A 14920-nucleotide genomic window follows, 5' to 3' on the forward strand; every position below is an offset into this window, starting at 1 on the left:
CTAGCTGAATGGTCAAGGATGTCTGGTATTTAGTTACATTTTTCGGTGTAAAGCTACCAAGAAATTCTACAACCATTTTGAAGACAGTACTGCACTCATCTTCATGCAAGAGTGAACTTCACAGATTCTAAAAGCAACGCTACTTAAAAAAAAACATTTCCTTATGTTGGATTGGCTCAAATCCAGGTCTAAACATGCTTAGTTTTGTTCTGCTTTCACTTTTGGGTGGTGATGTTTGTCATCCACACTCTTCCTCTCCCATCAGATTTTTCACTGGGGAAAGTTCTCTTGTGTGTTTCCGTTTTTTTTTTTTTTTTTTTTTTTTTTTTTTTTTGGTGCTTTAAGCCCTGACTAGGAGGAACAGGGACGGTCAGCAGGAATTACAAGTATGCCAGGTTTCCAAACCCTTGGATTATCATGTGCGTAGAACTAATATTTGGGTCATATTGGGTAGTTCTAGAATAGATTAAAGGCAAATAAGACCATTGGGGGTTGAATAGGTGTGAGCAAATGGAAGGAAGGCTGAATTTATGAAGTTGTCCAAAATTGGCTCAGATGCACTAAACATGTTTTTCCAGCAGAGCTGCATCCATTTCTAATAGAACCCCAACCAAGAAGCCCAAACTGAAGTCTGTATAGAGACTATACTGTGGTGCCAATGAGTCAGCAAGGAGAACCCTGGTCTGGAAAAAAAATGACATCCTTGTTGGCAATCCAGATAATTCTGGAAACAGCTCCAGGATCACACAGGCTTTCAAGACTTTACTCCATGTTAGCAGTTCCTGCAAGGTTTCTCCCACTAAGAGGTAGCCCCAGAACTTACGAGTGCCTGTCGCAGGCCTGGGGAAATGTGTTGCTTGGAACACAGATGCCCCTACTCTCTGACCCTGCTAAGAATCTAGGTTTCCATTTCTTTGAAGATCAGAAGAGAGATTAGGGCTTTTAACATGCCTCTTCTGCACCCCATCACATTCTTGCCTGGAAACTGTGTCAAATTGAATATATATTTTTTTCAGGTGAGTTTAATGCCATGAAAGGGGAAATCTGCAGCGAGAAGAAAGAATGCGAACATCCTAAGATTAACGATGAAAGAGTACAAGAAACAGAGTCACCGTCTTCAAATCCAGTTTCTGAAGTTCTGTGGGGCTTAAATCTCTGTGCTGAACCAGGTAAGCAAAGAGGAGGGAGGGAGGGGCTCTGAAAGGGAGATTCCACAGAGGCCACTTGTTTGGGAAAGTCACATGGCTTTGGCTGTCTTTAAGGTGAGACCCGTCTTTGCCTGGGATGCAAAGCCGGGGACACACTAAAACATGGGAATTCTCTGCACTGCTCAGGGGAGAATGTTGAACGCTAATATAAATTTTAAAAATTATGTATTCACAGAGAGTGAATACCTAAAGGGACATGTAGACTATTTAGAAAGCAGACGGAGCTGGGAATGGATTGATGGATTTGAGTATTTGTGTACGTGCATGGCCTTGCATCGTTGTTTCTGCATCGGGTTGTTCTACATAAGATACATGTTCTTGCCTGTGGGTCAGTAAAATGATGGAAAAAGAGGGGGATGCGGGATGGGGGATAAGAGTCTAGTAAGTAACTGCAGTAATAATCACACACCTTTTAAACTTGTTACTACATGTTTGCATCACTTCCATTTTACATCAGGAAGAGAAATTCCTCTCTCTTCCAAAAAGGTCTTAATTTCTACCTCTACTTACAATAAGTTACACGTTTATTTATTTAAATAATTGTAAAACATTTTAAAATTTTTCCTTTTTGTTTTTTTTTTTTGTTTGTTTTTTAAAGAGATTAAACTATAAGCAAACACACATACAACAACATTTCATCATTCAATTCAGGTTTCATTTTAAGAAAGTCTTCCATGCTGGTACCCTGTTTTGTTCAATTTTTTTTCCTGCATAAACTAAATTGGTATCTGAAAGGCTTCATAGAAAATAGAAACTTTCAACTTTTTTTTCCTACAAAGAAAAACAAATAGTATCCAAAATATTAAGCATGAACCGTTTGCCAATTTTTTTTCTTAAATATTTTACAAACATAGGAAGGTGGTTCTCATAATGTTCATAGCAAAGAATTGCATTTCTGCTCTTAGCACTGACTACGTCAATGACATCTTTTGTCCTTGTTCCCAAGAGGGTCAGTTTGTGTAGTTACCATCAGAGCTACACAAGAAACGTGAGACCAGGTAAGAGGCAGCTCCTTGCAAACCCAGATCTGTCCATCGTGTTCACTTGGGGCACAACTTTCCGCAGAGAGCCCCTAGTGCTTTCTTCATTATTGGTCCATCAGAGTAAGCAGTTTTGTGCTATAAGAAAGCAGTTCTTCCTCTTCTTTACATCGGGGGCACGACAAGTCCGGTCATGGCTGCAAGGGAAGAGTGGCACAGGCATGAGACTTAGAGATTCTTTACATGAAGGTCTAGAAACCAGAGAGAGGGGCGGGGCCTGGGATGGACAGTCTGGTACCGTCCAGGGCGATGGTGCCCTCAGCTGATATGGGAAACCCATTTTCTCCAGGTCTGGTCTAGCAGACAGCCAATGAGAGGCACCAAAGCCTTATTGAATCACTGAAACATAAACAAAGCTTGTTGAAGTTTTGCTTGGGAGGCCAAAAATTATGTTTTGCTTTACATTAATGGGTTGTATACACGACATGAGAGATGTAAACATGTAAACTAAATTGTAATATATGTCTAATATATTTTTCACTATTAGACTAAAATAATTTCTATATTATATGATTGGAAGAGGAAAATAAATTCCAGGTGCCAAGCCTATTGAGTTACTTACTAGGCATCGTTTATAACAAATCGGACTTTCTATCCATCCTAGCTGAAATTGGATGAGTTGTTTTTTTTTTTCCTAACTAGCTCATCTTCCTTTGGGGCTCACTGCTGTATGTGATGTCCATTCACTAAGGGATGCTGATCCACTGGAACAAAAGACTTAATTTAGTTCCTAATTTGGGAGTCACCCCAATCTCTACTCTTCACCCCCAATCCAAGCGCAGTGTCCAGCGCCCCTCTGTCAAGAGGATACGGAAAATGCCTGTCTGGGTGGCATCAGGTCCAAGGTTTCCCCTCGATGTGAGAAATAAAGCAGCATCAGCACAATGTGGAAAAATCACACAGCAAAACGCAACCCTCTGGCCTTGGCTTTCGGGTGATGAACCCATCGAATTTTCACATTCTTGGAAACGGGCAGAATAGTTTCCTTGTGTCCACACTTCACACTGCATCTAGAATTTGATCCTTTGAGTTTTACTGCCTAAGCCTCATCTAGAGGGCTTATCAAACATCATAGGAGCATTTTGCTGAACGGTGTTCACTAACCTGATAAGCAAATGGACAGAATTCTTCCTGCTTCTTCCAGCACCGATCTCTCTCCCTCCCTCCCTCCTTCCCTCCTCTCTCCCCCACCCCTCCCTCCCCTCTCCCTCTCCTCTTCCCTCCCCTCCCTCTACACCTCTTCTCTCCTTGCTAGCCAGTCTTCTCAGGCAGAATTGTCAGCCATCTATTTCCCTGACCATACAGCCTTTATTGAATGTTTGTGAGATCCAGATTAAGGTCTTACACAGCGAGCAAACCCTTAATTATTTTTGCCTGTATTACTATATATTGAATCGATGTAACTTTTCAATAAAGGCAGTTCAATTCTGGACACTCCCCAATGATTTGGAGATATAGCAACCCTGGTAATTATCCCAGAGTGTAGGAGGTATTTTATTTTATTCTTTTTTTTTTTTTTTTCCTGGAGGGAGCTGGAAAACGAATCTGGCACACAGCGCACACTATTATCTCGACGATCTATACTCATCAACTGTGAATGCCTGATAAATGAGGTAGAAGGTGGGGAAAATGAACACTGCATGTATAGCTCCCCAGCAGTAGGTTTCGGGCTCACGTTTTCAACGTTAACTTGTCTATTACACTTCAGACTCACCAGCCCCTTCCTTTTCCTGCGTCCTCAGAGTTATCTAAGGAGCTTATTAAAAGGGCAGAGCCGCTCCAAGAACAAGATCCACTGCATGACTGAAGAACAGCAGATTTCATGGATTTTCCTTCTTCCTGGTCCCACACCAGGCACTGCGTGGGCTGCACTCTGCTCCGTGGTGACCCTGACTTTTTGCTTGTAGAAACCGTAGCCAACAGACAGAAAGCAGCAGTGATTTGGGAGGATCCTTAACTGCACTTTGTCCAATTTCTTTTTACCTTTGACGTTTCATGGGAATGTAATAATCCCTCTTCGGTCCAGGTGGAAAGTTGGTACGGGCGAACGGTGAAGAAAGGACCTATACTACGTCTGTCCCCGGAGAGACAGCGGGCTGTCGGAGCACAGGCTCTGGGGTCAAAACGTCTGAGTTCACGTCATCAGTCACTGGCTGTGTGGCCCTGGGCAAGCTCCTTAACTAAAAATGGTGATACCAGTATGACCTTCGCCTTTGGGTCACACAAGAGGCTGGAACAAGATAATTCCTATAAGGCACTTGGTTCAGCGTCTTGCACGTGGGATCCAGGCACAGTCAGCGAGTCTTGGAGAGTGTGGGCTGCACAGTCCCTCTGCAGGTGACTAAGACGACCTCACCTTAGAGCAGGTGAAGAGAAGAAACTCCCTCTCAGCCTGTGATCACCCTCCACCTCAGGCCACATTTACACTCTCCCACTGTCCCTAAAGAGATGGAGCGTCCACTCAGCCCCCGTCACCCCAGGATCCCTTCATTCGGTGATTGCAGGCAGTGTATTCCAGGTCAGCGTGGCTCTCTGCACCAGCGGGACACCTGGTGATGCTGGACCTTGAACTGCGAGTCACCGGTCCCAAATGAGGGAAGAACCAGAGTGAAGGCTTCTGGAAGGCGTCCTTTGTCAGCTCCAGCCTCTCTCTGCCGTACGAAACGTCCTTCACCTCTCCTACTTCTTTGCACACGTTGCTTCTCAACCACCTTGGGATAGAGCGAGCCGTTCTCCTGTTTAACAGGCTAGGAGACTGAGGCGATCCGATGACAGTGACTGGTACGGATGCACTGGTACAGCCTGCAGTGTCTGCTGAAGTCAAGTTCCGTGTTCTCCCCACGGTTGGTAGTCTTTGAGGTTCTCCTCGGAATTCTCTCCCACTTCTCCGCACACTACTTTGTATTTTCATAGTTCTTTGTGTTTCAGTCTCCAGCTCCTAACTTAAGTGTTGCTATCTCCTTCCCCTCCACCTTTTCCTCCTCCATCCCGCCCCCCCATCCTCCTCCTCCTCCTCAAGGTTAAAATCACCAGGGCAATTGGGAGGGAGTTGTAGGATCTCAAAGAGGCTCAGGACTTCTCAGTGATTCTATAGAAATGAACTAGAGCCCAGGACCCGTGTCTGTGTGTAACCAACTCAGTGGTCACTCCTGCACACACAGTTAAGACTGTGCCGCTCAGACACTCCGTCACTGGTAGTGACGGAAGCTCGCAAGGCCGAGGACCCTAGGGGGGGGTCTTCTGGCTATTTCAGCTGCCGCTGCCTCTGCCAGGAAACCTTGCTGTGACCACACAGACCGTTCCAGCCCTTTGGGACAACTGCACCCTGACCAGGTGACACCACAGGAGGCCCTTGGGCATGCAGCCACCAGCAGGGTGGAGATTCCAGGCCACGGCTGCCAGTGAAAACTTTGTCCTGGCCTCCCTGAGGGCTGCAAGCTGGACAGGCCCCACAGATGGGTCTCCCTGGACAGCACAGACACAGAAGGGCCTGAGTCAACCAGCTCTGTTCCCCCGGCTCAGCCCCTGCGTGAGAGAGGGGCTGGGGGAGGGGTGGCAAGTGGCGGGCAAGTGGCACTCTTCTTCCTCAAAGTGAAGCTGAAAATATTTACAGGAGTTGATGCCTGGAGTGAAGGAAGGGCTGTGCCCCTCCTGTCCTCCTCCTGCACCTGCGCTTGCCCTTTGCCCTTGGTCTTTCTTGGGCCTCTCACTCTGCATTTCCCCAACGAAACCTGTGTGGCCCCCGCCAGGTTTTTTTGTGTTTTTAAAAAATTTTTCTTGGAGCCTAGTTGATTTACAATGCTGTGTTAGTTTCTGCTGTACAGCAGAGTGAATCAGTTATACATATACATATGTTCACTCTTTTTGAGGTTCTTTTCCCATATAGGCCATTACAGAGTATTGAGTAGAGTTCCCTGGGCGATACAGTAGGTCCTTATTTGTTATCTACTGTATATACAGTCGTGTGTATATGTCAATCCCAATCCCCCAATTTATCCCTCCTCCCCTTACTCCCTGGTAACCACAAGTTTGTTTTCTAGAATCTGTAGCTCTGTTTCTGTTTTGTAGATAGGTACGAGTTCCTTTGTACCCTTTTTTTAGATTCCACATACAAGCCATATCACACAATATTTGTCTTTCTCTGTCTGACTTACTTCACTCAGTATGACAATCTCTAGGTCCAGCCATGTTGCTGCAACCCTGCCAGGTCTAACGGACATGACTACAACCGTAGTACTTGGAAAGGGGAGTCATATTGCTGAAGGGGAACATGCAGCAAGAATTCAGCAGTTGTTTTCCTATCCCAGTCTGGAGGTGAAGCCATCGTGGGAAAAGTTCTGAGCATGTCCCCTAATGACAGGCTAGAAACCACTGGTCTCTGTTGGGAGGTGTGGCAGGTGGAGACGCTTAGCTACAGGCTGAGCCTGTTTCTCTCTGGATCTGACATCTGGATAAAAAGCAAATACATATATATATATTTTTCCTACAAATAATACAGATGTTTCCAACTATTCCCATGCTGGGCGGTATGTAGACCCAGCTGCTTTGTCTAGTTAGAAGCAAAAGAATTTTTAGGGGCTCTTCTGAGGGCTGGGCTTTCAACTCTTATTTCACAGTTTGTCTGTCAAGTCACTTGACTTCAAGGAGGTACCATCGCTCTACTGGTAGAATGTGTCAGGAAACTGATGTACCTCCCAGAGCTGTGCTTGGCCACAACGGGTGAGTGCACCCTCACGGGTGTCCCCAGAGGCTCGGGAACCCCTGTGCAATCATAAAGCCACTAGGCAGATGCCATTCCAGGGACAGCACAGCCCATTCGAGGCTCTGCTGACCTCGGAGGCTTTGATCCACGAGGGGTTAACCAAACCAAACCTCTGCCCTCTTTGGTTTTATCCAACACCGCTTGTCGTGAATGTTTTCATGTCAAGACGCAGGGAGCAGCCTAAAAATAATGTGGGTCGTTAAGCTCCCTGGCGTTCAGCAGTTTCCAATTTGCTCTTTTGCCATCAGCTGCCTCCCATTCACAATAAGATGATTAGATTCTCATGTACTCATCACATTCGTGCTATGTCATGTCATATTATATTTTAGGACATTGCTCAAAAATGGGTTTGACGGGGGATATTAATGTTTGTTCTTAGACCCAGTATGTCTTTTTTTCTTTCTTCCCTACCCCACCCCGATCAGGCACCTGCTATCAATTTGACCAGCATGTAACCAGAATTCTCAGAACTTGCTCGTGGCTCCTGACGGATCTTGTCCATTCGTGCCATGGGACTGGGAATGCACTGCAGATGGCAAGCTGATTCGGTAAGTAGTAGTCACCACGTGGCATCTGCTGTGGTGGCCAGGCACCTTCTGGGAAATAGTGACATGGCCTTGTGAAAAGCAGAGGTCTGGGGAGTCCGATTCTCCTAGAGGGTATATATGACCCCACCATAGTTAATCTGTGTCCTTGCAGAGTTGTCCGACTTCTCTGTTATTCCCCCATCTCGCTCTTGGATAGAGAACTAGCCCAGCTGTACAAGTCATTTTCAGGTCTTGTGATGAAAACACCAAAGCATCTCCTTGTAGGTAAATGGCTAGAGATACAGAAGGATGCTGAGCTGTTTACTCTTACTTTGCTGACCCTGTGGCACATGTATCATGCGGATGCCCAGGGTGCTGCTTTGCTTACCTCTGAATCCATTTCCGTTGCCACTGGAGCAAGCAGGTGAAGGGGAGCCTTGGGGCCTGATGACAGGGGCGAAGGCACTCTTCTGTTTGACAGCAGGAAAAACTGAAGAGGAAAATGGGAGGATGGAGGACGTGCTGGAAGATCCAACAGTGGGACTGGATGACATGACTGGAAAGCAAATGCACAATCCTTTTTTAGAAAGAGAAACATCTAGAAGTTACGTTCTGTCTTCAGTACATACAGCCTCTACACACTGATTGAGAAATCACGAATTTATTCCAGGCATTGTTCCTGATTCCAGGGATTCAAAAAGAAGTTGAATGTGACAAGGTCCCTGCCCTGTCCCGTGGGAGGAATAAACAAATAAAAAAACTACTAGGGGGGCTTCCCTGGTGGCGCAGTGGTTGAGAGTCCGCCTGCTGATGCAGGGGACACGGGTTCGTGCCCCGGTCCGGGAAGATCCCATATGCCGCGGAGTGGCTGGGCCCGTGAGCCATGGCCGCTGAGCCTGCGTGTCCGGAACCTGTGCTCCGCAACGGGAGAGGCCACAACAGTGAGAGGCCCGTGTACCGCAAAAAAAAAAAAAAAAAAAAAAAAAAAAAAAATACTAATAGGGTCATTGTCCTATTGGAGGAGTGTACACGATGCTGAGATACAGCGGACAGAGTGCTTTTCCGCCTGGAAGAGTCAGGAAAGTGTCAGCAGGAGATGAAATTGTGATAGGTCTTAATCCACGAGTAGAAGCTCGACCAGAGAAGGCTAAGACCAACAACTGAAAAATTATCAAGTCTCCTAAAAAACAGAAACCTCTTTTTTTACCCTAAAAAGTAGTCCTGTCTGGGAGCCGTGTGCTTCCCTGGCAATTCTCAGGGCACCAGAGGTTTGATCTGTAGGGTTGGCATCTTCTCGGAGTGCACCATCTCTATGGGCCACTTCCTCATTAAATGTAAAAGTTTATTAACATTTAAGAGATTACCTCCTTCTTCCTCTACTTTCAGAGCTCCTGGGAAATAAACTGCAAGTCAGCCTCCTCAGATGTGATGTGTAGAAAAAAATACCAATATTAACATTAAAGTGACTTAAAGGAAGCCAAAAACTAAGTATTGTGGATTTCCAGGAAAAATAAAGGCAATTTACACAACGAAGGGCCCCATGTCTTAATGTCAGACACTCCACCAAGTCACATCATACAAGAAGAAAATCTTCTCCTAGGTTCAACTTGCTCGAGAAAGGAGTAAACTTGAGTTCACAAGGGTAGAATTGTTCGAGATAGCATTTTATAGTATAAGGTCAAGTATCAGGGGCTCATTTTAGCATAATGTCCAGAATTCTGAACTGTCCAAGTCACATGACTTGGTAAAAGAATTACTGGAATGTAATGGCAACGGCCATGACAAAGGCTAAGACTGATTTCTACTTCATATCATCAGTGGTCCAGATACTCCACAAACTAAATCTGAAAGTGAGAACATGAGTGCGAGTTATGGTTCAAAGACCAAGTACAAGGTGAATTGAAGGTCCAGTGTTCTGATATCCTGTGGAAGACTCCATCCCCATTTCCCCCCTCTCCATATAAAGATAGACTTTAGGCTGTGTTCACAAATTGTCTATATAAAGCAATCATACAGTGTACCTCCAATATGATGTCTTTTACAGCTGTACAACAAACCAAAGACTTCAAAAAAAAAAAAAGAGCTTTATCTAAAAACTTCTTATCCTGAAGTGGTCCTGATTTAAAGGGCAGTGCAGAAGGAAGCATCCGAATACATCTCGGTCTTTCCACAAGTAATATGAATCAAAAGAAAAAAATGGTGGCATCAATATATAGAGAATGAATAAACAAGGTCCTACTGTGTAGCACAGGGAACTACATTCAATATCCCGTGATAAACCATAATGGAAAAGAATATGAAAAAGAATGTATATGTATGTATAACTGAGTCACTTTGCTCTACAGCAGTAATTAACACAACATTGTAATTCAACTATACGTCAATAAAAAAATAGAAAAGAGAAAAAACTGGAAAGGAGGAAAAATCCTTAAAGAATCTCATGTCATACTTGAAGCTGCAAATGAAGAAGTCTGGCTAATTCACTATTGTTATGGGAGAGGATACAGGTTTAAGCACTGAGAATGGATCTTATTCGTAGTTCTAAGTCAATCTCCTCTTCTAGCCTTGGTTTTAGTATCAGTGAAATGGGTGTGTGTGAGCAGGGTGGGTGGGTGAGTCCTCTCCTCTTTCTGTAAGGCACAGAATCAGAGGCCAAAGGAACGCTGAGAATCAGGAGCCCCTGATTCTGACCACCATCCAATCTCTGCCATTGTGTGATCCATGCGAGCACCAAAATGGCACCTTGGTTTCTGAGTCTGCAATAGCAGAATCTCCCCTCATACACCATGATAGAGGAGGGTTTTTATAACGTGAATTAGCACCCCCCCACACACACACACTCAATTCCATGTATGTTCAGCATATGACTCACTTTTACAAATACTTCTTTTCTAGTAACAGATCTAAAAGCATGCTCAGTAGCATGGCCACCTCTCAGTGGGAAAGGAGTCACTTCAGGCTTCACCAAGTGGTGTAAAAGAATTGTTACAGAGTTGAATAAGCACAGAGCTGTAACATGCCCATTTAAAATATTTTTAATCAGTCTTATACTAGCATAGAAATAGGCAGACCAATCCTTGGCAAAAATAGAGTCCAGAAACAGACCTGAGTATACATGAGAATTAGAACTTAATAAAGGTGACATTTCAAATGAGTGGGGAAATAAACACATGGGAACAATACGCTAGCCATTTGGAGACAAAATTTAGAGTGCCGCCTCGTGTTAAACACGAAAGTAAATCTAAGTGGATTAAACAGTTATTTGTAAAGAGCAAAATTATAAAGGAGCTAGTAGAAAAATTAGGAAGTTATATAATTTACCTAATCCTTTCAACCCCAAAACCTAAACAGAACATCATAAGACATGACAAAAATATTTCTGTAACACATACAGAAAAGGCAAATGACAAATTAGGAAAAATATCTGTCATAATTATTTAGATATATTCAGATTCTCGGTAGCTAATAAGTTTTTATAAATTAATCAGAGAACATCCCACTAGAAAAATGGGCAAGGGAAGTGAAAAGGAATGTCACAGAAGGAAAAATGAAAATGACCAAAAGGCCTTTATAGATCTATAAATGGTCAAACCAATTAGGAATCATATGCAAATTAAAACAGTAATGAGATGTTATTTTCCACTTGCCAAATTGATAAAGATTAAGAAAAAATTAAGAGGGCAGGGAAACAGATACTATCCCTTTTCTAAGGGGAGTACTAACCTCTCTGGAGGACTTCAATAATATGTATCAAAGTATTTGAAAATGTGCATATTTTTAACCCAGTAATTTAATTTCTAGAAATTAATCCCAAGGAAATAATCATAAATGTGCAAAAAAAAAAATCCAAGGGTGTTTTTATAGTCTTGAAAAACTGGGAAATAAGTGAAGTGACCAGCAATAAGGTAAACTATATTAGGTCCATAAAGTGGAACACTATGCAAACATTAAAACTAATATTGGAGAAGAATATTTAATGGCATGGAAAGATACGCCTCCTCAGATGACTAAAGCAGATTACATAATAACATAGACAATGAGCCCACTTTTATTTTTTAAAAACACAAAGCAGAAGTCTAGAAGGATGTGATACACATCCAAATTTTTAATGATGATATCTGGTTGACAGAATTGTGAAGATTCTTCAATTTCTTTCTCTTACTTGTCTATATTTTCAAAATTTCCTACAATGAACATGTATTACTTTTGATGTAGCAGAAAGCAGCAAAAGCTGTTAAAAGAAACAAACGGAAAATCTCTATTTCTTTGGGAAAAAATAGTATAGTCCTGAGCAATAGGCGTAATAGCTTTCCTGGATGTTAATGTGCCTCTTTGATCTAAAGTTTAACTGTCTGTAAACAAGGTTGTCTGTTAACTGTTCTTTCACAAATTCCTGGGAGAAGCTTGTGACTGTAGTTAACTTTGCAACGCAAACACCACTCCTAATATCTGTTCTCCATTCTTAGGACACAGGTCTGCACTGATGGATTTTACGGAGCCTAGTTTCATAACTGTGACTGAGAATTTTGCCATTTTTCTTCTGCTCTCTGTTTCATTGATCTTATGGCTGAAACCCATTAGCTGTGCATCAGAGCAGACGCTGTAATTTTCAAAATGTATCTATCCGTAACTGCAAGGCTATACTTTAAAAGTTAACCATGGTTATCTCTGCATAGAAATGAAGTGTGTCATTTTTCTTTTCTTTTTTACATAGGCGTGCTTTTCAATGCGTCTACAGTGAGAATGTTACAATTGTCATAGGATATTTTTTTTTTCCTTTCTGAAGAAAAAGACAATAGAAATACACCAAAATATTAACAAGGTGGTTTTTTAGGATGGGAGTATACTTTCTTTTAAAAACTATTTCCACGTGTTCTACCATAATCATTTAACACTCTACGACAGAAAATGTCTTGATATTTACTTTTGAAAACATGAAAATATTGAGGCCTGGGACAGACTCTAAGACTATATAACTGAAGTAGGAATCCCTGAGACCAGGTTGGATTCTGTCTGTATGGATCCTGTTCCAAACTTTGCATATGCTTGGTGGCTATTCTACTTTGGAAGAAGTGGTCCCTTGGGTGTTGCAGGCTTGTTGAGTACAACATCTTTGGGGACACCAGAGTGTACTGTTTTAGGAAAGTTGATCACACATACTTGAAATTGAAAATTTCTCTGGACACCTCTCTCTGTGCATAGAGGCCAAAGTAAAGGCAAGCACTTCTAGCCCAGAAATCTCTGTGAACATGGGGAGTTAAGGAAAAACCACTTTTCTTCTTCTAAGGATTGATTGGCTTGCACCGTCCCAGCTGGAACTCACCAGGCACACATCCTCCTTTGCATCGAGCCATTGCATTTGTTGGCGCTAAGGGGTCTGTCAGCGTTTCATTATAACCTCCTATTGTCAGGGGTTTAGAATTCAGCCATAAAAACTTGCACTGAGCTGGAACTTGGCACATACTGCTACCGCCAGGAAGTGAAGTTTGTATGTGAAATTGAAAAAACATCTGTTTGGCCATTTTTGAAGTGGTGTGAGAGCAAAAACAGTAAAGATGCAGGTTTTTGATACTCTGCGTTGGCCGTCATGCAAGTCAACTTGACTGAGAGGTTTGACTTTATTTCTTTTTAACGTCTCTGGCAAGTGATTGCTCCATGGCATGGCCCAGCCACATCAGACTAGTTTAGAAAATAAAATGAAAAATCAGAGAAGGGTGTTTTCAGACACAAGCAACTGAACTGATGAAATGGTATCCCCCTGAGCTTTTTAATTTTTTTTATTTGAAACAATTTTTTTTGTATTTCCCAGAGAATTTGAGACTTAGCTGGGTAGAAATACAGGTCACGTGCTATTGTAATGAACTCCATAGGGTATTCAGTATTTTTGCAGTAGGGGATTTTATTGTTATGAATGCACTGTTTGGAATTCCATTCCCAGTCTGCAATTCCTTCAGACCATTCCTCAGAAAAGGAAGGTGAAAGGGGTCTCACAGACCCAGTAGGAAACAAGAGGACATTCTCTGCTGTGTTTCCCACTCCCTCTGGGCAGGGCACTTTCCTCTTTCTATTTTGTGTATGCTCTCTCTCTTGTTTTAATGGGTGACTTGAAGACAGGGTGTTACTATTTTTCTTGTGGCAGTGGGACTGACTGATCAAGAAAGGATAGTGGAAGGAAGCTGTCACTTGCTGGAGTGGGAAGGGTCCCTTTCTACCGAATGAATTATCTAGTAAGTAACATCAAGCCATCCACACCAGATGGGCAATTTCATTCATCCATTCACTCTCTCTCTGTCTCTCTCCTTCTCTCTGTCTCTCCACCCACACCCCACCCACTCCTTCCTGTCTTTTTTTTCCTCTCTCCCTCACCCATCACCACACTAAGCACTATATTGTTATATTAACCATGTTTGATCTACAAAAATGAGAATTTCACATGGTTCAACCATGTTTATATGATTGAACATATGAAATTACACATTTTGGAAATAAAAAAGAGGTGGTTTCATACGGCTCAGCCTAATAATGTGTTATAAAGACATGAAATATTTTTAATATTATTGAATAATTTAAAAACATGATATCCTGAATCTGATGACATATGATCTAGCCACATTTTTACTGTTTATTGGCAATGAACCCTTGAGTAAGTCATTTAATAACCCTTCATATCTTAGAAGGGAAAATGATGAGGATACTAGTATAATAAATTATATTAATAAATATATAAACATGTAAATTATATACATAATAAGTTATTATGATGATTATATCCATATTATATGGTTGTGAGGATCTGATTGGACTCTATGTGTGAACATGCTTTTTAAGCTGTAAGGTGGAACGTGACTGTAAATTACTCTTACTGTTGTGACCGTTATCATGTGACATTATTTATGCAATGGCTCTTTTGCCCTTGTGTCACTTGCAGGGGCTATTGAAGATGTGGTCCCTTCTGCACGTAGGGTACCCTCTCCACAAGGATGCATGGGAGAAATCTCTCCAAGGTCTCAGCCACAGAAAAATCAGGTTTCTCTTGAGCGGCTGCTGCTACTACTAATAATGTGTGGACATAAAACTTTATAACAAATAGCGCTTGTCTCTTTGCTTTACCATCTTGTAAGCTTCCGAACCAAAGTAACGACTCCCTTCAGTAGACCAAACGACATCCATACTAACCCTTGGGTTCATCTAATTTTCTGATACGTATTTTTTTCTTTTATCTGTTTCTTATAGTTTCTATTTTACACTTTCATACTGCCCATCTGACTATTAATATTCCCCCAGAACATTTTTGGAACAAGAGAAGGTAAAAACAAGTAAGTAAGTAAATAAATAAATAAATGAAGCAAGCAACAGTTTGTTTTCCTCGGTCCCTCTGATCTC

At 42.4% G+C, this 14920-nt stretch overlaps 1 protein-coding gene across 1 annotated transcript in view; it reads right to left on the reverse strand.

Moving 5' to 3' along the window:
- Nucleotides 1-2353: 2353 nt before the first annotated feature.
- Nucleotides 2354-14920, reverse strand: part of EBF2 (EBF transcription factor 2) — a gene marked incomplete at both ends in the record, with an annotated part of 191899 nt that continues 179332 nt past the window's right edge. Inside the window, 2 exons of the mRNA XM_082616105.1 lie at nucleotides 2354-2385; nucleotides 7926-8093. Coding sequence (XP_082472231.1) covers nucleotides 2354-2385; nucleotides 7926-8093 — 200 coding nt within the window. The remainder of the gene's footprint in view (nucleotides 2386-7925; nucleotides 8094-14920) is intronic.

This window comes from Mesoplodon mirus (assembly GCF_964341445.2).
Source record: "Mesoplodon mirus genome assembly, chromosome: 1".
In the NCBI taxonomy this organism is placed as follows: Eukaryota; Metazoa; Chordata; class Mammalia; order Artiodactyla; family Ziphiidae; genus Mesoplodon; species Mesoplodon mirus.